The 25,205-nt window shown below is 43.4% G+C and overlaps 1 protein-coding gene and 2 non-coding genes across 3 annotated transcripts; 2 read left to right on the forward strand and 1 right to left on the reverse strand.

The window, feature by feature from the left end:
* The first annotated feature begins 557 nt into the window (after positions 1–557).
* On the forward strand, positions 558–17,699 carry rcor3 (REST corepressor 3). Its single transcript, XM_033973406.2, has 11 exons — positions 558–823; positions 3,146–3,280; positions 4,008–4,060; positions 5,001–5,162; positions 7,626–7,750; positions 8,654–8,732; positions 9,576–9,791; positions 11,426–11,503; positions 12,033–12,090; positions 14,310–14,551; positions 15,256–17,699. The coding sequence occupies exons 1-11, from the start codon at positions 703–705 to the stop codon at positions 15,601–15,603; spliced, it is 1,617 nt and encodes a 538-aa protein (XP_033829297.1). The 5' UTR covers positions 558–702; the 3' UTR covers positions 15,604–17,699.
* A 6,402-nt stretch (positions 17,700–24,101) lies between these two features.
* LOC117379534 (5S ribosomal RNA) lies at positions 24,102–24,220 on the reverse strand. The gene has a single exon (XR_004542089.1). It is a non-coding gene; the product is annotated as a 5S ribosomal RNA (ribosomal RNA).
* Positions 24,221–24,582: 362 nt separating this feature from the next.
* LOC117379541 (5S ribosomal RNA) lies at positions 24,583–24,701 on the forward strand. Its single transcript, XR_004542090.1, has one exon. It is a non-coding gene; the product is annotated as a 5S ribosomal RNA (ribosomal RNA).
* Positions 24,702–25,205: the final 504 nt, after the last annotated feature.

The following is a 25,205-nucleotide window of genomic DNA, read 5'->3' on the forward strand; positions in this document are numbered from 1 at the left end:
AACAAGTTAAAAAAAAAAAAGTAAGCTTCTAACTGTATTAAAAGTCCTTATACCGAAAAAAATCACCTTATTTATTGAATGACCCTCGTATATTTCCCCTTTTCCAGAGTTCATCGGATTCATGAAGTTTGTCTCCCTCTGGTGGACATATGACAGTAACGCAGCGAGTGTATACAAACTGCGTGAAAGTAAAAAATAACTCAAGTAACATTAATTAAAATAATCTCAAACCAAAGGTTATATTTTAGAGAATGAGCGGTTTGGCGTTCACTCTTGTTTTAATGCACATCATGCCCGTATTTCAGTTTTTAATGACGCAAACCGCTCTTCGTTAACTATCGTTGTTTGTGTAGTGAGCGGAGGGATACAGCACAATTCAAACCGAGGAGCGGATCGGCCGTGCCGAATCCGTCCGCTGCGTAAGTTAGACCCAGGCGTTAACGTGTAAAACGGGCTTATTACGTCTGGGTAAATGATAAAAATACACAAAAATGATTGAGCGAGGGGTCTGTAGTGAGCGCATTGTGTTTGTTGCCTATGAAGCCGCTCTCGAGGCTGTGTGCGCTCGCCCTCCCAGCGCCTCCTCGTGGTCACAGACTGTCACCGGTCACTTCCAGTTCAGGCAGCGGGTCCTGGCGCCTTCTCTGCCCCGGAAAAACAGCGTCGAGCCGCGGCCACAGAGGGCCACGGAGCACCGCAGAGATGCCCGGGATGATGGACAAGGGCTCGGAGTACATGGGCAAAGGCCGCTCTAACGGAACCAAGAGCCCGTCCACGGCCTCCAACGGACATTGCACGGAAGACAGCAGCGACGAGGAGCACGGTGGGTAGCCTCGGTCAGCCGCGGAACCTCGGGCGCAGAACACGAGGAGCTTGCGATTCAAATGCGACCAAACTCGTCCTAGGGTAAATGTTTAAAACTCGGCTTATATGAGACTGAATACATGTCATATTTATGTAATACAGCTTTTACAACGAGAACAGAGCGGAGCCTCGATCACGGGCACGGGTAGCCTCGAACACAGGGAGCCTAGAGCACAGGGAGCCTCGAACACAGGGAGCCTCGAGCACAGGGAGCCTCGAACACAGGGAGCCTAGAGCACGGGGAGCCACGAACACGGGGACCCTCGAGCACGGGGACCCTCGAGCACGGGGACCCTCGAGCACGGGGACCCTCGAACACAGGGAGCCTCGAGCAATCACCAGACCAGGACGAAAGAGGAACTGGATCAGGTCTAAGGCAGGAACTGTACCAAAGATAGAACAGACCCCAGAGACTAAAGCAAAACAGTTTATAACCGCCACAATAACAATTCTTCCCGGAGTACATCTTATTTATTTCTGATACAAAATGAAAGGAACTTTGCCCCTAAATGAGACGGAACATATTTGACTGTTACAGCGATGGACAGGTGTTTTTTTCCCTAATAATAATAATAATAGTATTAATACTGCATTAGTCTTATCGCACTTTTCGAGACGTTCAAAGTCTATTTACAATTTGTGCATTTTTTTATTCACTCCACACTGTGTGGACCTTCTGTAGCTACAGCTGCCCTGGGACACACTGACAGAAGTGAGGCTGACAATCTGAGCCATCGACCCTTCGACCATCAGCATTCACAGACACACCACATTCACACTAGGTAGTGTGGGTCAAGTGTCTTGCCTAAGGACACAACAACAATTTTTGCCTCTGGAGGTTTGACCACAACATCTTTGTCTTTCTGCTTTGACCAATATTGAGAGTTTGTTAAAGAGGGGATATTCTGGAAAATCCACTTTTTGGATCTTTCTCCCCTCCTTACAGTTAGCAGTATGAGCCTGTACGAGGCTCCGCCCACATGCCTACGTCACCCATGCTCCCACATGACAATCCTCCATAAATATACAAAAACATGATACAAAACTGTACACAACAACTGAACAAACCTGATGTGATGTGCAGTAGTTTCATTAGTGGGTTGCAGCTAATTGTGTTGTACTAGTGTGCTGAAGGGGGAGTGACTTAGCACTGAGAGCAAAAGGGGGGGGGGGAGTCAGAGCATCAAAAAAGTGCCCAAAAGGACCAAAACTCAGAGCTCAGCCTGATCAGAATCACAGACCTGCAGAGGGATGAGCTTTTCTCTGAACTGGGTTTAACCAAAGTCTGATGTCTTGTTCTGACTTGTTCTGCTGCTGTGATGCTGTGATGTCATGATTGAATGATAAATATGCCACATGTATCGCTAAAGTGTTAGCCAGGTTAGCGAATTCTATAGAAATGACGAATCAGACCTATTCCAAAACTGTTATGTTCAGATGTTCATCCATGTTCTAGTCATGTTTCTCATTGAGCCTCTGAAGTTGTGTTTGAGTAATCTTTAATCTCTTATTTTCAAGACGCCATTTTGTCGATCTACCCCTGTTTAACCTCCACCAGTACATGCCCACTGTGATGTGCACGCCCACTGTGACGTGCATGCCCACTGTGACGTACACGCCCACTGTGACGTACACGTCCACTGTGATGTACACGCTCACTGTGATGTACACACTTCCTCCTCCAGTTTTATTTTCTTAATCAGCGATACTCGTTGGATTCGGCAGCGTTGCGTCATTATTTTGGTACAAATGAAAAAAATGTGCTGCTCTAGTGTGATGTGTAGCTGTCCATAGGGGGCGCCGACACCATTTTGTGATGGTATTTACGATGATTTTGGCTCCCATTGAACACCGCAGTTTTCTAACACGGAAGTCAGCGGACTTGTTTCTTTTATTAAGTGGTCTTAGATGAATATTGTGATTTAAAATGTGTAAATTATAACAATGATTCACAAGGGTCAAAGATGAGAATCACAGAGACACAAGCACAGCACGGCTGATTTAAGAGTGATCTTCTCCCCGTTTCATTTGTTCAGGCCAATATCGTCAAAACACAGATAAGTTGTGTTTATGTTAATAGTCTGATTATGTGAGAGCCATGAAGGTGGAAAAACACTGTATAAAATGTGATCATTTTTACCATAAAATGACATGAGCAGTAAATAAATAAATAAACATGTTGCTGAGTGTTTCATTCACCATGTCATTACTGTGCTTGAAACGATAATAATAATAATAATAATAAAAAATCTAAAGTTTTTCCTGTAATATGTTTCTTCAGATGTGGGGATGAGGGTGGGCTCCGACTATCAGGCCTCCATCCCCGACTTTGAACCAGGCGCAACCAAGTACGCGGACAAAGAGAGCGGAGGCATGCTAGTGTGGTCCCCATATCACTGCATCAGCGACTCCAAGTGTGAGAATACACACACATACATATATATATACACACACAAACTCTACATTAGACTCTACATTAGACTTGAGTTGGTTTTTGTTTTGTCTTTTTGTTTCTCTTTTGGCCTAGTTTAACTCATAGATGAAGCAAATTCATTTTTTATTTTACATGATCTATGTATCATCAGATTTAGAATTTTTAACCTATTCCTGGGGAGGTGTTCTGGGCATGTCCCACCGGGAGGAGGCCCTGGGGAAGACCCGAGACACGCTGGAGGGACTATGTCTCTCAGCTGGCCTGGGAACGCCTTGGGGTCCCACCAGAGGAGCTGGAGGACGTGTCTGGGGTGAAGTCTGGGAGTCCCTGCTCAGACTGCTGCCCCCGGCCCCGGATAAGAGGAAGAAAATGGATGGATGGACCTAAAAAATCTGTCATACAGCTTGTATGAAAATGATTGAAACAAAGTGACAGTTTTACTGCGTTTAAAATTCAAAATCTGATGAAGCAATGATTTTCTATAAATAAAATCATTCTCACAAAACATAATTCACATGTACCACATCCTTTTATCATATTGTAGCCCTGATTTACATAATGGAGCTGGCTTGTGTCCCTTAAGGCAGGTTCTCATGGTGTGAGTGTGGACATACACATAGTTTGTCCTCTATCAGGTTCTCATGTTGTGAGTATGGACACACACAGTCCGTCCTCTGTCAGGTCCTCATGTGCCTCTCTCTCTTCACAGTGGACGAGTACATCGCTATTGCCAAAGAGAAACATGGATACAACGTGGAGCAGGTGACGCCTCGTTTCCTCATCTCAAACAGACCTGGAGTTTGGGTTTAGGTTCATTCCAACTGAGTTCTGTCATTCTGCATAAAAACTCCTTTGCCAGGATTGTTGTGTCACAGATAGCAGTTTTTAAAGAGGCGGTATTATGTCAAATGTTCTTTTTCAAGCCTACCCTGTTAAGCCATTGTCCCATCAAAAGTATGTCTGAAAGGGTTTTAGATGTTATTTTCTTAATCGGTGATACTCGTAGTATTCGGCAGTGTTGCATTGTCATTTTGGTACAAATGAAAAAAATGTGCTGCTGTAGTGTAATGTGCAGCTGTCCATAGGGGGCGCCAACAGCATGTGCCGCTTTGTTGTGCTGGCGTCAGCCCCCATTGGACACCGCAGTTTTCCAGCACGGAAGTCAGTGGACTTGTTTCTTTTATGATGTCGATTTAGATGATTATTGTGATTTAAAATGTGTAAATTATAACAAAATTATCCACAAGGGTCAGAGATGAGAACTATAGAGACACAAGCTCAATAGAGCTGGTTTAAGACCTGGTTCAGTCCCAGGCCTAACCGAAGTCTAACTGAGTTCTCACCCACGACCTCACCCACGGCCTCACCCACAGCCTCACCCACGGCCTCACTCTGGTCTCACCCACGGCCTCACCCACAGCCTCACCCCGAGTCTCACTCTGGTCTCACTCTGGTCTCACTCTGGTCTCAGCCCGGTCTCACCCACGGCCTCACCCCGAGTCTCACTCTGGTCTCAGCCCGGTCTCACCCACGGCCTCACCCCGAGTCTCACTCTGGTCTCAGCCCGGTCTCACCCACGGCCTCACCCCGAGTCTCACTCTGGTCTCAGCCCGGTCTCACCCACGGCCTCACCCCGAGTCTCACTCTGGTCTCACTCTGGTCTCACCCCGGTCTCACCCCGATCTCTGGTCTTTGCCCTCAGGCTCTGGGCATGCTCTTCTGGCACAAGCACAACATCGAGAAGTCTCTGGCTGATCTCCCAAATTTCACTCCGTTTCCAGACGAGTGGACGGTGGAGGACAAGGTTCTGTTTGAGCAGGCCTTCAGCTTCCACGGCAAGAGCTTCCACCGCATACAGCAGATGGTGAGTACTGCCAGTACTATAAGTACTAATAGTGTTGCTACAAACTAGTGCTTCAAACTCAATTTTGACACTAAGGAGTAGATTCGCTACTCGCTAGCAATTCCAATACCACAATGATAATAAACATACTCTTTATACTGTGATGTTCCACATTAAATGTTGTGCTTTGTGTTCTATTACTATGTGTTTTATATCTGTGTAATCCTCAAAGTCCAGTAGGTTCCATAGTGCTCAGTGGTCCTGGTTTGTTTCTGGTTTGTTTCTGGTTTGTTTCTGGTTTGTTTCTGGTTTGTTTCTTGTTTGGTCCTGGTTTGGTCCTGGTTTAGTCCTGGTTTAGTCCAGTACGCTCATAGTGGTCCATGGGTGTATACTAGTCTATGTGTCTTATACTTGTTCAGATTCAGCTCAACATCATGGTAAACATATTCAGAAAAGGTTCATTTCTGTCAATGGGACTTTTTAGTACCTGTGAACACTAAGTATCTAGTTTCAGTATTGATAAGTGTCTGATTTTTGATACTTTTGGTAATATCTATGAAGGTACATTTGTTCCAAAAAGTTTGACTGCGTAAATGTTGATTTGTACACTGGCAAACAAAAATACACTAAGTTGTGGCTTATTTCAGTGCCACTGCCTGAGCCCACACCCATTAACTGAACTGAATAAAGCTGAGCCAGGAGTCTGTCTCTGCTGGTCATGATCTCTGGGGGCATCGGCCGGCTTTCTCCTCATCGTTCACTGGTTCACATACAGTACACCGTCGTCAGGCACCAACTCACTGGCCTAAGAAGCCCCAGGGTCGTGCACTGTGAGTGCGTAAATTGGGACGTGTGTCTTGGGTAAAGCGCTCCCAGTTTTCACTCTCGGCGCATATGTTTCAGGTGATTTGCGGTTGTATGTTTCAGGTGATTTGCGGTTGTATGTTTCAGGTGATTTGTGGTTGTATGTTTCAGGTGATTTGCGGTTGTATGTTTCAGGTGATTTGTGGTTGCTCTGCCTGCATCAGTGGAGCTGTGGCACTGATGTGAGCGTGACCGCTGTTTTGACTTTTGTTTTATGAACTATTTCCAAAGATGCAGTCCTTGAGTATAAGTTGTGGATCATGGAGTGCCCGGTCAAGGGGGGAGGGTCCAGCGTTTTTTTTTTAGAATAGAAAGAAGGAATTAATGAATGCACTGGTCTAATGTATTGTATTCTGCCCAAGTGAAATTAACTTAAACGTATGTTATGCCTTCACATTGTTAATTAAACCCAGTGCTATATTATGTGGAACCTGCTCTGTTCTGTAATAAGTGCCTTACTCCAGGTTAACTGCAATGACCTTGTTGCAAAAAAATTCCTAATGTTTGTAACCACTTGTAATGTCACACTAGCCTTATTAGCAGGAAAAAGTCGGAGAGATGTCTGCTAGCATAAGTCGCTAACTAATGGTAACATGTTTTCTGAGAAACTTGTTAACACTTTTGTTGCTACGCAATTTACTTTGGTATACAACTTATTAAAAGCTTAATAATGCACATCATAATATCACATAAAGGTGACGTACTGTCAGATTTCGGGTTAGCTCCTTTACTGTATATAAACCAGTTTAGCCATTGCCACAGCAACCCCAGTCCCTTCTAGCCCCGCCCCCCGCTGTCTTCAGCCACTGCGCTCACAAATCTTTTTGAGACAAACTCAGCGCAACGAATGTCTCAAGTTCAAACTTTTTGGAACAAATGTACCTTCATAAATATCGATTGATACCAGAGCAGAGACTGTAAACGGCATTTATGTTCTCAAATAAACAAACTAAAATAAAATAAGATAAAACTGATCTAAATGTTTATGTAACTTATTATCTCTGAGAAATGTCAGAACAACTTTTCGATAGTCACTGAACCGATATTTGGAAGCCGAGACCAGTATGAGACCAGTATGAGACCAGTATGAGACCAGTATGAGACCAGTATGAGAGCAGTATGAGACCAGTATGAGACCAGTATGAGACCAGTATGAGACCAGTATGAGACCAGTATGAGAGCAGTATGAGACCAGTATGAGACCAGTATGAGACCAGTATGAGACCAGTATGAGACCAGTATGAGAGCAGTATGAGACCAGTATGAGACCAGTATGAGACCAGTATGAGACCAGTATGAGACCAGTATGAGACCAGTATGAGACCAGTATGAGACCAGTATGAGACCAGTATGAGACCAGTATGAGACCAGTATGAGACCAGTATGAGAGCAGTATGAGAGCAGTATGAGAGCAGTATGAGAGCAGTATGAGAGCAGTATGAGAGCAGTATGAGAGCAGTATGAGACCAGTATGAGAGCAGTATGAGACCAGTATGAGACCAGTATGAGACCAGTATGAGAGCAGTGTCCTATCAGAGTCCGATCAGTGTCAGATCAGTGCTTCCGTTTCTTGTTTTGTGCTGCTCTTACACTAAACGCTAAAATCTTTTTGTTGTTCAGTTGCCGGATAAATCCATTTCGTCTCTGGTGAAATATTATTATTCGTGGAAGAAGACACGCTCCAGAACCAGCCTCATGGACCGGCAGGCTAGAAAGTTAGCTAGCCGCTCCAACCAGGAAGACAGGTACTTTTACTGCTATTACTACTACTACTACTACTACTACTACAGCTACTGTTACTACAACTACTACTACTACTACTACAACTACTGTTACTACTACAACCCCCACCCTGTGTTTGAATGTCCAATGAGGAAAACAGGTACTTTTACTGTTATTACTGCAACTACAATTACTACTACTACGTCTACTAGGCAAGGCAAGTTTATTTGTACAGCACAATTCATACAAAAAAAATCTCAATACAACAAATCAAAACAAAAATAATCATGAATAATCACCATAAAATGAACATTAAAAGAGAAGAAGCAGAATAAAAACCTTTGGACCTTACAACGATGTGACTCAAGTCGTGTGACTCAGGTCGTGTGACTCAGGTCGTGTGACTCAGGTCGTGTGACTCAGGTCGTGTGACTCAGGTCGTGTGACTGGCTTCAAGTCTAAACTCTGATAGTTGATATGTGATAAATACTGATGAGATTGGACTGGCTCAAGTCTTTATGGGCTAATAATAATCTCACACGTTTAAACTGGATTGACGTAAATGGACTGGAGTGTTCAGCTTTGTGTCTGAAATGTGGGAATGCTCGTTCTGCTAACAGCTCCAGCTAAAGGCTAGCACTAGCAGCTTTACACCAGAACGTTTTTTTTTTCAGTGTTTTATTCATAATCAGGATCCACAGTGAGATAAACCAGAGCTTCTATCTTCTTCATGTCGTGCTGTGTCCAGTTAAACACCTGCCTCTATTTTTATGATTCTCCCAATGCATCTTGGTCTATACTGACCTCTCTAGTGACCAGTGCTGAACACTGCTTTTCAAGCACTAAACATGTGTGAGCCCTAAATAGCGCCCCCTGTAGGGAGAGTGTGGACATTCAGTCTCTATGTCTGATTATTTGTGTTTCAGTGATGAGGAAATGGAGGAAGCCAATCCGATCGAAGCAAACGACAGTGACTACGACCCCAACAAGGAAACAAAGAAAGAGGTGAGAGGAGTGAGGGAGGAGGAGGGAGGGAGAGAGAGGATGAAACAAACGGGCAAAGAAAGAGGTGAGAGAAGAGAGGAAGTAGGAGGGATGGAGAGAGAGAAGAGAGAGAGGGGGAGTTGATGACCAATAAGGACAGGAAGAAAGAGGTGTAACTGGAGAGGGAGGGATGAGAGAAGGAGGGAGAGAAGAGAGGAGGTGAGAAGGGGAAGGGATGTGCGACTCGGAGAGAGAGAAGGGAGAAACAACAAGGTCACAGCTTTAAACGTATTCTGCAGAATCACTTCATTTTGGATCTTTCTCCCATGTTCTATCGTTCCCTCATCAAAAACGGGGTTTCAGATGTTATCCATGTTTGAGGAATATAGAGATCTCTCCCGGGCCCTATTTAAACCCTCCTTATGGTGAGCAGTACGAGCCTGTACGAGGCTCCACCCACAAGCCAACATCACCCATGTACAAGGCTTCACCCACTAGCCTACATCACCCATGCCTCCACATGACAGTTCTCCATAAATGTACAAAAATATAACACAAAACTGTAAACAGCAACTGGACAAACCTGATGTGCCGTAGATTCATAAGTCGGATGCAGCTGTTTGTGATAGTGCTCTAAAGGGGGAGGGGCTGCGGGGAGTGCAGCGAGCAAAGAGGGGACACTCAGAGCGTCAACAACAAAAGTGAAGCTTATAAAACATGTTAATACGTTGTTTTGGGCAAGTATAACATTTTGAAAACAATAAAAGGAAAGGAAATGATTTTGTAAATATGTCATGTGTTACAGTTAATACCCCATAGAAGTAAATACCCCCTCTTTAATACCCCTCTCTCTCTCCTCTTCAGAACCAGCCCGAGGCCCCTCCTCCAGGGGCTAAACTAGCCCTGGGTCGCAGAGAGCACCAGACACTTACACATCGCCACCACCAGAGGGCGCGCTGCAGACCGCCCAAAGGCATGTACCTGACGCAGGACGATGTGTTAGCCGTTAGCTGCTCTGTGTCCGCGGCTAATAGTCTGCTCAGGGGACTGGACCTGGAGCTAGTGTCACTGAAGAGACAGGTACGAATACTACGAATACTACTAGTACTACTAGTACTACTAGTACTACTGGTACTGCTACTACTACTACTACTACTGCTGCTGCTACTACTGCTACTACTACTACTAATCCGCTACTGCAAATACTACTACTACTATTACGCTACTGCTACTACTGCTACTTCTACTACTACTACTATTACTACTGTTACTACTACTACTACCGTTACTACTGCTACTAGTACTACTGCTACTGCTACTACTACTACTTCTACTACTACTTCTATACTTCTACTGCTACTGCTACTACTACTACTACTACTACTATTACTACTGCTACTACTGCTGCTACTACTGCTACTGCTAATACTATGTTGTGGAAAAAATTACAGTTCTAGATGAAAAGTAATCCATTTACGAAGCTCGGTGAGTTTTGCAATACAGGAAAAAAGGTTTATTGTTTGTTACAGCAGATACAGACAGGACAGGGCCCAGGCCTGGACACAGACTGAACAGGACAGGGCCCAGGCCTGGACACAGACTGAACAGGACAGGGCCCAGGCCTGGACACAGACTGGACAGGACAGGGCCCAGGCCTGGACACAGACTGGACAGGACAGGGCCCAGGCCTGGACACAGACTGGTAGCCCCCCGGCCTCTCCCCCATTTCCCCTCTCTCTCTAAGTCCAAGTCTCAACAACCCACCCACCCTGAGCATCTGAGCTCTGACTATTTTATACCAGAATGACAAAGCTACATACATTTTAAAGCAGAGTGACTTTTGTTTCCCATATGATAATGAACTTTCACACTTAGACAGAACAACAGTGAGTTTCCTGTGGGAGACAGAGCTTCACATGTTCATGTGTCTGGGTCTGACAGACATAGATCAAATGCTTTTAAATATACAACATGACTATACTTATATTTCTATCACAACTACTGCTACTAATCCGCTACTACTACTACTACTACTATTACTACTACTATTACTGCTACTACTACCGCTAATACTACTACAACTACTACTACTGCTACTGCTACTACTATTACTGCTACTACTACCGCTAATACTACTACAACTACTACTACTGCTACTACTACCGCTAATACCGCTGCTACTACTACTGCTACTACTACTACTATTACTATTACTACTACTATTACTACTACTATTACTACTGCTACTACTATTACTATTACTATTACTACTACTATTACTGCTACTACTATTACTGCTACTACTACTATTACTGCTACTACTGCTACTACTACCGCTAATACTGCTGCTACTACTACAACTACTACTACTGCTACTGCCACTACTGGTACTACTACTACTACTACTACTGCTACAGCTATCGCTATCACTACTACTACTTCTAGTACTGCTACTGCTACTACTACTACTGCTATTGCTACTACTACTATTGCTATTGCTATTACTACTACTATTACTGCTACTGCTACTACTGCCGCTACTACCGCTGCTACTACTGCAACTACTACTACTGCTATCGCTATCACTACTACTACTACTGCTACTGCTATCGTTATCACTACTACTACTACTACTACTACTACTACTACCTGTACTACTACTACTACTACTACTACTGCAGCTGTTGTATGTTTTTTCACGTTGTTATCTGCAGGTGCAGAATGCGAAGCAGATAAACAGTGGACTCAAACACACTCTGGAGACTGGGATTGATGAGTTCAGGCTGCCTGAGGTAAAATGACTTCCAACTACAGATACTACAACTGATGTCATCAACATTCCCTGCGGTTGTAACGCTAACTGTAGGCACTACTCTGTCTGAAGCTGTTACTTAAGTTAGATTTTAATCTGAGCTTTGTTTTAACACAATCTGTTCATAAAGAGCTGATTTATCTGGACTCCAACAGGTGAGCTGATCTGTGCTGTTAAACAAGTCCCTCTCAGATAACATTACAGTCATAAGCTAGCTAGCATTAGCATTAGCCAACAGTTTTTTCAGTGAGTCATTCTCACCTTTTTGTGTAAAATCAAACTCCTAAACAGGACGATGAGCTCGGACTGACCACAGGCTCCTGAACATGTGCTCTTTAAATCACTGTGACATTTTTTGTTGAGTTTAAGACAATCTTAAAACTTACTTTGCTAGTTGCTAATGTGTGCGTTGCCACCATGGTAACTGATGAACAAATACCCATAGATGTAGACCCAAAGTATCAATGTTATTAATTAAAGTAACTGACTGCTATGACCTCTGTGTGCAGAGTAACCAGAAGGTGAACGCTCGCTGGACCACGGACGAGCAGTTGCTGGCCGTTCAGGGTGAGTCCAGTCATTTGTAAACTCTGAGTCTAATTTAGAGAAGCGCTATGTTACTCACTTTTCTACCCTCAGAGCCGAAGCAGCCAGCCCTATTGAGCTTGTGTCTCTATGGTTCTCATCTATGATCCCTGTGTATTATTTTGTTATAATTTACACATTTTAAATCTAAAACAACTTCATAAAAGAGACAAGTCCGCTGACTTCCACGTTAGAAAACTGTGGTGTCCAATGGGAGCTGACGTCGCCGTAACATCATCATAACAAAGCGCCGCATGCTGTCGGCGCCCCCTATGGACAGCTGCACATCACACTAGAGCAGCACATTTTTTTTATTTGTACCAAAATGACTACGCAACACGGCTTAATCCTACGAGTATCACCCATTAAAACTGAAGAAGGAAGTGAGTACGTCACAGTGGCTGTGTACGTCAGTGTGTAACATTGGGTGTGTATGTAACAGTGTGTGTGTCACAGTGTGTGTGTCACAGTGTGTGTGTCACTGTGTGTGTCACAGTGTGTATGAAACTGTATGTCACAGTGTGTGTGTCACAGTGTGTCTGTCACAGTGTGTGTGTCACTGTGTGTGTCACAGTGTGTATGAAACTGTATGTCACAGTGTGTGTGTCACAGTGTGTGTGTCACTGTGTGTGTGTCACTGTGTGTGTCACAGTGTGTATGAAACTGTGTGTCACAGTGTGTGTGTCACAGTGTGTGTGTCACTGTGTGTGTCACAGTGTGTATGAAACTGTATGTCACAGTGTGTGTGTCACAGTGTGTGTGTCACTGTGTGTGTCACAGTGTGTATGAAACTGTATGTCACAGTGTGTGTGTCACAGTGTGTGTGTCACTGTGTGTCTGTCACAGTGTGTGTGTCACTGTGTGTGTCACAGTGTGTATGAAACTGTATGTCACAGTGTGTGTGTCACAGTGTGTGTGTCACAGTGTGTCTGTCACAGTGTGTGTGTCACTGTGTGTGTCACAGTGTGTATGAAACTGTATGTCACAGTGTGTGTGTCACAGTGTGTCTGTCACAGTGTGTGTGTCACTGTGTGTGTCACAGTGTGTATGAAACTGTATGTCACAGTGTGTGTGTCACAGTGTGTGTGTCACTGTGTGTGTCACAGTGTGTATGAAACTGTATGTCACAGTGTGTGTGTCACAGTGTGTGTGTCACTGTGTGTCACAGTGTGTATGAAACTGTATGTCACAGTGTGTGTGTCACAGTGTGTCTGTCACAGTGTGTGTGTCACTGTGTGTGTCACAGTGTGTATGAAACTGTATGTCACAGTGTGTGTGTGTCACAGTGTGTGTGTCACTGTGTGTGTCACAGTGTGTATGAAACTGTATGTCACAGTGTGTGTGTCACAGTGTGTGTGTCACTGTGTGTCACAGTGTGTATGAAACTGTATGTCACAGTGTGTGTGTCACAGTGTGTCTGTCACAGTGTGTGTGTCACTGTGTGTGTCACAGTGTGTATGAAACTGTATGTCACAGTGTGTGTGTCACAGTGTGTCTGTCACAGTGTGTGTGTCACTGTGTGTGTCACAGTGTGTATGAAACTGTATGTCACAGTGTGTGTGTCACAGTGTGTGTGTCACTGTGTGTGTGTCACTGTGTGTGTCACAGTGTGTATGAAACTGTATGTCACAGTGTGTGTGTCACAGTGTGTGTGTCACTGTGTGTGTCACAGTGTGTATGAAACTGTATGTCACAGTGTGTGTGTCACTGTGTGTCACAGTGTGTATGAAACTGTATGTCACAGTGTGTGTGTCACAGTGTGTGTGTCACTGTGTGTGTCACAGTGTGTATGAAACTGTATGTCACAGTGTGTGTGTCACAGTGTGTCTGTCACAGTGTGTGTGTCACTGTGTGTCACAGTGTGTATGAAACTGTATGTCACAGTGTGTGTGTCACAGTGTGTCTGTCACAGTGTGTGTGTCACTGTGTGTCACAGTGTGTATGAAACTGTATGTCACAGTGTGTGTGTCACAGTGGGCGTGTCACAGTGGGCGTGTACCAGTGGAGGTTAAAAGGGGTGAATCGGCAAAATGGTGCCTTGAAAATAGTCGATTAAAGATTACTCAAACACAAATCGTTCCAAATACAACTTCAGAAACGACTAGAACATGGATAAACATCTGAACAGTTTGAACATCTCTGGCTTACAGCTCTGTCTGCAGGTGTGCGTAAAAACGGTAAAGATTTCGCTCTGTCTGCAGGTGTGCGTAAATACGGTAAAGATTTCCAGGCGATCGCAGATGTGATCGGGAACAAGACTCTGGGGCAGGTCAAGAACTTCTTTGTGAATTATCGACGCCGCTTTAACCTGGAGGAAGTGCTGCAGGAGTGGGAGGCGGAGCAAGGAACCAGAGCCCCGAATGGAGACAGCGCCACCTGTGGAGAGGAAGGGAAGAACAGCGCCCCGGCTTCAGGCAAAAGCACCGATGAAGAGGACGAAGAGGTTAGGCGGCGTCAGTCCTTTGTGTACAGACCCATAATGTGGGGAAAAAATAGGAAATAAGCTCAAAAGAGCCACAAAAATGAGACAAAAAAATCAAATCTGAAGGAGCCACAAACACCATGTTCAAATTATTCCATATTGTTACTTGAAGCTCCAGTCACTTTAGACTCACAGAGGGAAGAGGAACACCACTTTTACTTGAGTAAGAGTATTGTTACTTGAGTAATACTTTAATTGAAGTAGTAGTAAAAGTATGCTGTTAGAAATGTACTGTGAAAAGTAGAGTTTATTCAAAAGTACTTGAGTAAATATGAGTCTCTCTCTCTCTCCTCCCCTCTATCCAGCTCCCTTTATCTTCTCCCTCTCTCTCTATCTCCCTCCCTCTCTCTCCCTCTCCCCTCTCTCTGTCTCCTCCCTGTCCTCCTCACCTCTCTCTATCTCCTCCCTCTCTACCTCCCTTTCTCTCTTCATTCCACTCTCTCTCCTCCCTCTCTCTCCTCCTCCTCCTCTCTCTGTCCCTCCCTCTTTCTCTTCTCCCCCCTCTCACTCCCTCCCTCCCCTTCTCCGTTCACTCTCTCTTGTCCATTAGGTTTTGGGTCAGAAATTCTTGAAAACAAAATAAATCACAAAAACCCAAATATATGTTTATTATGTAACATATCCTCCTCTCTCTTCTCTTTCTCCTTTCTCTCTCTCTCTCTCAGGTCTCGTCTGGCGCGTCCCCGGCTGCTGCCTCCTCCTCCTCCTCTCACCCCCCTCTGTCATCTTCCTCTTCCTCTCTTCACCAGCCTCCTCCTCTCCTCCGCCCTTCACTCCCGGCCGCTCCTGCTCTTCATCGTCACCCTCCTCCTCTTCAGCAGCAGGCTCGCTTCCTCCAACCGCGCTCCACCTTGCAGCAGCCCCCGCCCCTCATCCGGCCCTCATCCAATCAGCCACCTCCGAGGCTCAACCCGAGACCGCCCGCTGCGGCCTGCGGTACCGCCCCAGGAGCCACGGGGGGCGCCGCACCACCACAAGATGCTCCTGCTCCACAGGCTTCAAACATTCACTAAAACATAACAGCACTGGGTCAAATGCAATCAGGCCCCGCCCACAACAGAGGCCCATGTGACACTGTCCGCATGTCATTAGAACGTTTTCTCTTCACAAACCTGGAGCTGTGTTTTATTCACACATGTGACTCATACTTAAAACACTCTGTTCCACCTTGTGATGTCATCATGTGGTGATACAGGAAGTGCCCCACTGTGTTTTTAAACTCCACACACCTTCACTAGAATCATTTGGATCATTTCAGGACCTGGTCCTGCCAATTTCTCCTGAACTAAAGGTACTTGATGACATCACAAGGTGGAACGGAGCGTTTAGAGGTTTGGAGATAAAAGTGTTACTCAAACCTGTGTGAATGAAACAAAACACAATTGGAGGTCTTTTTTAGCAGCGTTAGAACAGGGATCAGAAAACAGCCTCGTATGGGCCCTTTAAACTGTGGAAGTTCAGTCTAGATGATCATGTGACAGAACGGTTTAGTGGTGCGGGATGTCTACCCTCTTACCGGGAGGTTATTGGTTCAATCCCCATGTACTACATTCAAAGTATTACTCTTTTGGATGTTACCAGGTTGGATATTTTTAAGTTGAAACATTATTGTGACTTTTCTGCTGGAGGGTGTGCTACCTGCTTGTTTCCATGGAGATGTGATCGTTTTGCTTGGAATGTTCCACAATACAGCATTAAACTTGTCTCTCTTGCATTTATTTAAGGTTGTTTTATTGCTCCGAAATACCTTAAATCATTTGTATGCTAGAGTGTTTTAAGAAACTGAGTACACTCCACAGATCTGAGCTGTAACTTCGTGTCGTCGCTGGCTCATCTCCATGGAGATGCTTTTAATGCCGTGCAGTGGGACATTTGACATAAAGCAGTAATGCCTCGGTGGAGCAGGGAGGTACATTGTGCGTTTTAAAGTACATATGCCCATATAAGGACATTTCCTGGCATAATGACATAATCTGTTTGAATATTTTTGGTTTACTTCATTATTGTGTTTTTGTGAAGTCATGTCCAAGTGCGTTTGTACCGTCCCTTTAAATGGATCAAATATTAAATTACAATGTTTGGACACGATGGTTCCAGTGACTTCTGTTTTTTAGGCTGTTCTAAAAGAAAAGAATCATATAAAAATAGAGTGACTTTAAATTATTCTACGAAAACCACCTTTTGTCTCATTAACCCTATTCTAATGTGATGAAATGTGCCCTATCGGGGCTTTAACCCTGTCCTAGTGCAGCGCGCTCCTCAAAAATGTCCCCTGACATTGTGCATTTTGTTTCATTCATGCTCTACAGATCTCACAACACGCCAGTCCACCTTGTGACATCATTAGGTGGTAATACAGGAAGTGCCGGTGAAATCCTTAAAGGTTCAGGTTCATCAATTGGTTCTGAAACTACGTTAAAACCGCTGTTGGATAAAATACCCTTTAATAATGTAATCTTTTCAACATTTCTATTGGCCAATGAGTGTATTTTTGAGTGTAAGTTTAGGCATCCTGTTTTTAGCTTCAGTTCTACTGGCATCATCGTCATCATCATTTTCTCCATCTTATTCTTCACCAGTAACACACAAGGAGTTGTTTAAGTTGGGCTTTTTTTTACTCTTGCATGTTTGAGAAATGCTGAAACTGCTTTTGACATTTGAATTTAAGAAAAAGTCAGTTGGACCAATGATTGTTTGAGTAAAAATGTTTGTATCAAATATTTCCCTAAGGTTCTAAATGTGTCATATTTGCTTTTTCTGCATAAAAAGAAGTCGACATTCAGGAAAAGTGTTAGTTCCACTTCCAAATAGAGAGTGAAGCTCTGGAGCTGGAGGCTGGTGTTACTGTTCTGCAGTGTTTCTCAGTCTCATTAGGATCTTGTGTTTTGTAAATTTAAACTTTTTTAATGATTATTTTCTGTGTAAATGTGTCAGTTTTAAAATGTTCAGATCTGGTTTAAAACATTGTAAATGCATCATGTGAATGTGCTCTTAAAGTTTGAGATGAATTCTGTGAAGTCACTGTGAAATGGAGGAAAACAACAGATTTGGAGCCTGAATCTGACCTTTGGCTTTTAATAAAATTCACTTCTCTCATATTAATAAGATGTAAATAAGTCTGTGTCCAGTGTCTGAGCTCAAAGCTCCTGTTTTACTCAAACTGACTCTTGTAGCTTTAAGTCATGTTCTAATGCTGTTCCTCCTCAAAAACAGACTGGAGTTGTGTTTTGTTTCTTTCACACATGTTTGAGTAACACTTTTATTAGTTATTATTAGTCTGTGTACATCTCCAAAGTTCAAAACACTCGGTTTCATCTTGTGATATCATCAAGTGGTAGTTTACAACTCCAGGTCTGTTTGTGACGAGGCAACATCAGAATAGAGACAGAGAATAGAGGAAGGAACCATCTCAGCCAAACACAGAGACAGCAACTCTATGAAGTACCAAATATGGAATTATATAGAGAAAAAAGTAAAATAACTCGACTAAATATGTTTGTATTCAAATCCTCAAAGTCTCCGCCCCTTGCTCTGTGGAAACGTATTTAGTAGATAATACTTAGGTCCTCTGTCTCTTATTGTCATCACTGCAGGACCTCGCTCTGTGCTTTGGAGAGATGAGGAGCAGGACCTCGCTCTGTGCTTTGGAGAGATTAGGAGCAGGACCTCACTCTGTGCTTTGGAGAGATGAGGGGCAGGACCTCACTCTGTGCTTTGGAGAGATTAGGAGCAGGACCTCACTCTGTGCTTTGGAGAGACTAGCAGACTTCAGTGTTAATTCACACAGTAGAAAGATGGCCACTAGGATCAAATTTCAGGTGAAATCTATGAATGAATGCATTTATTTAATTCAAAGGAATAACGTTAGTCAGTATCTTTACAACATGACTTCCCGACCACAGAGTCATCCACATAAACCTGCAACTTCAAATCCATATGGCAGGTTTGGACCAAAAATTGACTCGATACAAAATGCAAAAATAAAAGCATTTATTGTCTCACTTGGCCAAAAGGGTTGGAAGGTTTCCAGGAGGGGGCGCCACCAGCTAAAATACCTTAGTTGTAGGAGGTGGGACCACAGGAGATGAAGGTGAGTAAATTGGTTGAACAAAGTGTCAAACTCACAGGCGACTGAAACGTAAGCGTCTAGTTGACGTAACAGTCTCAGAGTCAGGAGAGCTGGGGCTTTGGAGTCTGAAGGCAGACTGAGTGCAGGTGATTGAGACTCTGCCCATGTCCACACTGGAGAAGACTGGAGTCATAGCCAGGGCCACGGCACAATAACACCAATACACCATTTTACTGGAAATGAAATCAATTATTGTTGGGGCACCGTTGTCAAATCCCAAATAAAAGAATTCCAAAGTATTTTTTGGGATAAGGGTAAACAGGAGAAATCCTCTGGTACAAATTGTGAATGATTTAATTTTGAAATGGGCACATTTTTAAGAAAACATGGGGCTAAAACAGCTAAAGACATGGCAGCAGCAGAAGAAAAATGAATTGTACAAATATCCTGTATATCAGCCACCACCAGATGAAGTGTCAGAGGATAAACTCCAGCTCAGGAACTATCCATCGACTCTTGATGAGTTTTACAGCGAAAAGCAGAAGGAGCCTGTGTACGGTCAAGGATTTTACATTTTTTTTCCACTTAGAAAAACATTGTTCTTAAGCCAATGCCAAACAAAACTGTAAGATTCAAACTATAATCCTGAGACTGCACCTCAGGCTGTATAAGATCAAAATGATAGAAAACTCAGATAGGCCTTTGTGGCGTCTCGCTTACAGAAGAAGGGATGATTCAGTCCATTTCTGTGCTGATGGGTTGGTGGTTTTATAAAGCTTTTTCTGATCTACTTGCACCTTTCCTATTACAGATATTCACTCAAAGTATTGGTAGGGGAACACCCCCGGTCTCACTCGAGGCCTTATCACACTAACTCCTAACCCTAAAAAAGAGACTCTCTGTTGAGGACTGGCGCCCCCTATGTCTGTGAAATAATGACTGTAAAATGATGGCTTCATTTCTCGCCATAAGAATAAAAGATGTTTTAGATGTGACACAGTCTGTTTGAAGAAAAGGCAGATCTGCAATAAAAGTAAGACACTTGTCTTAGTGTTTCTAAACGACTCAGAGGTGATGACGATTGGTTTCCTCCTCCTAGACTTCTACAAAGCCTTTGACTTCACTCAGCAGAAATTCATATTTCTTTCACTTAAAAAGCTTGTGTGTGGTGCATAGTTGTGCACTGCTGTCAAGGCTCTGTGCTCTATTAGAATGAAAACTCCAGATTTCATGTGAAACTCAATATGTCCTTACCTTTTCTTACTTTGTTCCCAAATTCTTGTCATATCTGTAAGAGCGCTGTAAAAGGGACAACCAGAGCAGAAATGCCATCATCACTAAATTGGTTGAGGATACCACACTTTCCCTTCAAAATGCAAGTGTCTATTATGTTATTAACGTTTCTAAAGCTTCGAAGTCAACTTTCAATTTAAACTAATGCCAGTTATTGCCCGTTCAAATACTTATACTTAATATACACTGCCTGGCAAAAAAACAAGTTGCCACCAAAAAAAAGTTGACACACTATAATGATCCGTTGGACCACTTTAGCTTTGGTCACGACACACATTCGCTGTGGCATTGTTTCAATAAGCTTCTGCAATGTCACAAGATTTATTTCCATCCAGTGTTGCATTAACCTGGTCATTCAGTATATTCAGGTGTCAGCTGACCTCATTCTTTGAACATACTGTTGCTGAACGTGGACCTGACCAACTGCAGCAACCCCACATCATAGCACCGCCCCCACAGGCTTGTACAGTTGGCACTAGGCATGATGTGCCCATCACTCTGGAACAGGGTCTGGACTCATCAGACCACATGACCTTCTTCCATTGCTCCAGACAAAGCCTCTTTTCGGTTAGGCTCACTGATTAGTGTTTTAAGGCCACACAGCTGTTCGATCCCAATGCTTTGAGTTCCCTTCACATTGTGCATGTGGAAATGTTCTTACTTTCACTATTAAACACAACCCTGAGTTCTATTGTTGTTTTCCTTTGATTTGATTTCACCAAACGTTTAAGTGGTTGCCAGTCACGATCATTCAGGATTTTTTTCCAGCCACATTTCTTCCTCGATGGATCCCCACTATCCTTCCAGTTTTTAATAATGAGTTGGATAGTTCTTAACTTAATTTTAGTAGTTTCTGCAATCTCCTTAGATGTTTTCTCTGCATGATGCAAATGATTTGACCCTTCTCAAACAGACTAACATCTTTTCCACAACCATGGGATGTGTTCTTTGACATGGTTGTTTAAGAAATGAGAAGCAACTCATCACACCAGTTGGGGTTAAATAACTTGTTGCCAGCTTAAAGATAATTGTCTATGCAGTAATTATCCAATAGAGGCTTATACATATTTGCTTAGTTGAATCCAGGTGGCGACTTTTTTTTTTTGGACGGGCAGTGTATGTTTATTATATTTAAAATAAATGTAGTTTTGCTTTACTTTTGCTCACAAACATCTGCTGGTGAAAGATTGAGTTAAATAGTATTCATGACAGGTACAATCCCACTAAACGTACAGCTCTGTCCTTCTATGACGTCTCCTCTGATGGAGAACTGTTCCATCTCTGGACCTTCTCCTGGTCCTTCTCTGAGCCTGTGTTCTCTGGGTTTAGACCGGTGGAAGAAGGTTCCTCTGTGACTCTGGTGAAAGAGACGATGAACTAAACACAAGGGAAACTGTATTTGTCCCATGATGAGACAGAAGAATGAGAACAACAGATATGCAAGAGAAATAAAACAAAAGTTTGAACTGTTTAAATAAAATAAAGACACAAAATACAGTAAATGAGCGACAGGAAAGAACATGTAGAGTTCTAGTGCTTTACTTTGACTCCAAACTGTTTTGGACCAGTGGATAAAGGTGAGCTGTTTTTTCTGTAGTTTCTCACTTAAAGAGGAGGTATTTACTTCTGTGGGGTATTAAAGAGGAGGTATTTACTTCTATGGGGTATTAAAGAGGGGGTATTTACTTCTATGGGGTATTAAAGAGGAGGTATTTACTTCTGTGGGGTATTAAAGAGGAGGTATTTACTTCTATGGGGTATTAAAGAGGAGGTATTTACTTCTATGGGGTATTAAAGAGGAGGTATTTACTTCTATGGGGTATTAAAGAGGAGGTATTTACTTCTATGGGGTATTAAAGAGGGTTTTTTAAAGTTTTTTTTTTACTTCTATGGGGTATTAAAGAAGCATTTAAGTCAGATGGGGTCAGGAGGTTAGTTGGGATTTATCAGGTGGGGTCAGATGGGGTCAGTGGGGCTGGGTCAGTTGGGATCAGTGGTGTTGGGTCAGATGGGGTCAGGGGTCAGAAGAAGTCGGTGTCATGGCTGCCAGTCTAAACTTGTCCTTGAGCACACAGATTATCCTCTGAGGCGACGCTCTCTCAGAATCATTTCTTGACGGTTGGAGGAGGGAAGTCTGGGACCTGCTCCAGACTTCGGGAGTCCGGGTCTGAACGGGAACAGGCCTCAGGTTCCAGAGGAGACCGCAGCGCCATCTGGTGGACAAATCACTGTTACAACTGAGGTCAAACCTCGGTTCCTTTAATTAAAGTTCAGAGTCTTTATTTTTTGTAGCAGTTTCTGAAGAGTCTTTCATTTTTCTGCCACTCAACTGATGTAAAACTCTGATAAATATTTAGCACAGAGTATATAGCACCAAATCACACCGTAATCAGAAAAATGTACTCCATTAAAGTCGGGGATTGGTTTGGTTTATGCTCCATTAATGAGGCTGAAAACCAGAATTAGAGGTGTAGAGTATCCAAAAATAGTACTTAAGTAGAGTAACAGTGCTTCAATTTTCAAAGAGACACAAAAAGGAGCCAAACTAAATCAAATCTGAAGGAGCCAAAAACACAAATGTTCAGATTATTTCATATTGTTACATAAAGCTCCAGTCACTTTAAACTCGCTCACAGAGGGAAGAAGAACACAACTTTTACTCAAGTAAGTGTACTGTTACTTCAATAAAAAATATTACTGAAGCAGGAGAAAAAATATGCTGCTAGAAAAGCACTGTTTCTTTAATTAGTTCCATAAACGGGAGCTCTCTGTGTCCCCAGATATGAGCTAAACATGTTCACATCAAATATAACTTTTACCAAGAGCTATTATAATACTGATTTATTATTAATGACAAAACATGATGTAATTTATTTAAGCAATAATTTGGTGTTTTGGTTCAAGACGATTATCCAATCAGAAAGCAGAATGAGTCTCACATGACTATCTCATTTGGGTTCCCAGTGTCAAAGTTAAAATCCAGTTGTTTTAAACCTAGAATGCCTGTCTTTGCCTCCCCCCTGTCAGTTCAATTCAATTCAATTTATTTTTGTAATGCCCAAAATCACAACATTAGTTGTCTCAAAGGGCGTTCATGTTTTGGTTGATGGGGGAAACCGGAGTACCCGGAGGAAACCCATCCAGACACGAGGAGAAACATGAAAAACTCCACACAGAAAGGCCTGGGCGACCCGGGGATCAACCAAACCTTCTGCTGTGAGACATGAGCCACTCAGCCACCGTGATATACACACAAAAACAAACAGGAAAATCAAACAACAGGAAAAATCAGATAAAACAAGAAAAATCGGCCAGGCGAGGAGGAGGAGGAAGACCAGGCGAGGAGGAGGAGGAAGCCCAGGCGAGGAGGAGGACGAAGACCAGGCGAGGAGGAGGAGGAAGACCGGGCGAGGAGGAGGAGGAAGACCGGGCGAGGAGGAGGAGGAAGACCGGGCGAGGAGGAGGAGAGCCGGGCGAGGAGGAAAGGGAGGCAGGTGGAGGAGGGCCAGGAGGGGAGGAGGAGAGGGTCCGGCTGTCACTCCCTATACCCCAGCACCTGCAGCCAATCAGGACTTCTAGAGGTTCTGAACATGAGGCCTGTCCATAACCTGAGAGACCCACCTGTATGTGTCTCTATCTGCAGGTCAAGGGGCTCAGATGGAACTGTAGTACCTTTTGAAAACTGTGGGAGGCAGGATAGACACAGTTTCAAAATGAGTCCCACTCAGTGAAGAAGTGTAACTGCTCCATGCACTGAACTAAACAGAAATGAAACTGTGTTTTTTATATCAAAATGTAATAAAACATAGAAGACATGATGCAGAGTCACTTTGCTCCTGTGTCTCCTCCACAGTCTTCTCTCCTATTTTCCACAGCTTCTTTGTTCAGATTCAGTCCTGATTCAGTCCTGGCCAAAAAATTATGAACCAAAAAAAACCATAACAAACAGAACACATGAACCCAGTAAGCACAAGAGCTCCACCTGAGAGTTTTACAATGTAGAAAAGTATCAGAACAGCTCCCTCTTCTGGTCATATTGCAGGAGTGAAGTAGTAAGAGTAATTTGTACAAAAGAACATGACAGTCATGTAGTCAGGCTAATGTGTTTGTTTTCACTCAAAAGATAACACTTTGAAAAAGAAAGATAAAAGCTTACAGCACCTGGTATTCCCAGGCGGTCTCCCATCCAAGTACTAACCAGGCCCGACCCTGCTTAGCTTCCGAGATCAGACGAGATCGGGCGTGTTCAGAGTGGTATGGCCGTAAGCGAGGGGACATGAATGTGACACTGTTTTTATATCTATATTCAAGTCTATGAATAGAAGTACGTGCAGCTTTAGACACCCACAATAAGAAAAATCGCTGGATCGAATGCAGAGGATGCATGTCCCCATGAGGTTCAATAAAGAATACCTTTACTTTAATAACAAATAGAATAAAGTAAAAGGGCTGAACTGTGCTGCAGATAACAACTGAGAAATGGCAAAACCACAAAGTGTGTCTCCATACAGTCACTGTCACATTTGAGCAGGATTTTCTTTTGGTTTAAAATGTACATTTCATGACGTCAGTAAACATGTGTAACAGGTAGAGAGTAGATATAAATACAATCCCCAGCAGAGTGACCCTCGCTTACGGCCATACCACTCTGAACACGCCCGATCTCGTCTGATCTCGGAAGCTAAGCAGGGTCGGGCCTGGTTAGTACTTGGATGGGAGACCGCCTGGGAATACCAGGTGCTGTAAGCTTTTTATTCTGCAGAGGGCTGTTTAACATGTTTTCTTTTAGTCCTTAAAAGTTGTAAAACACTGAAGTTGGCTGGTTTTGATAAACAATTGTTTCTTTAAAACACTTGTTTGTCAAAAGTGGTTTCATTAGTTCTCTCCTGTTCCTCTCCAGTCTGACTTTGACTCAGAGCATGGCCTCCCCTCCCCCTCCGTCTGTGGCCCCTCCGTCTGTGGCTCCTCCCCCTCCTTCTGTGGCCCCTCCCTCCTGATGTGTGTCCCCTCCCTCTGTGGCAAACCCTAACCCTTCACCCTAACCATCTAACCCTTATAACCCTAACCCTTATCCTCTAACCCTTAGGACAGCCAGTCACAGTATCAGACTCTTTTTCATGAGCACCTGTTGAAATACAAAAGAATACAAACAAAAACAAAGCAAACAAATAACTGCATAGATCCATTTACCACATAAAAAACAGGAGCAGGTGTGAGTATATATGTTTATCTCCACATTATTAACATCCTAAA

This window comes from Periophthalmus magnuspinnatus, chromosome 1, assembly GCF_009829125.3.
Source record: "Periophthalmus magnuspinnatus isolate fPerMag1 chromosome 1, fPerMag1.2.pri, whole genome shotgun sequence".
Taxonomy (NCBI): Eukaryota; Metazoa; Chordata; class Actinopteri; order Gobiiformes; family Gobiidae; genus Periophthalmus; species Periophthalmus magnuspinnatus.

Excerpts from the sequence above, each read along its gene's own strand:
- rcor3 (XM_033973406.2), top strand. The coding sequence starts at position 703 with ATGCCCGGGATGATGGACAAGGGCTCGGAGTACATGGGCAAAGGCCGC. Across the intron at positions 5,163-7,625 it reads TCCACCGCATACAGCAGATG|TTGCCGGATAAATCCATTTC; the intron begins GTGAGTACTGCC and ends TTTGTTGTTCAG. Across the intron at positions 8,733-9,575 it reads ACAAGGAAACAAAGAAAGAG|AACCAGCCCGAGGCCCCTCC; the intron begins GTGAGAGGAGTG and ends TCTCCTCTTCAG.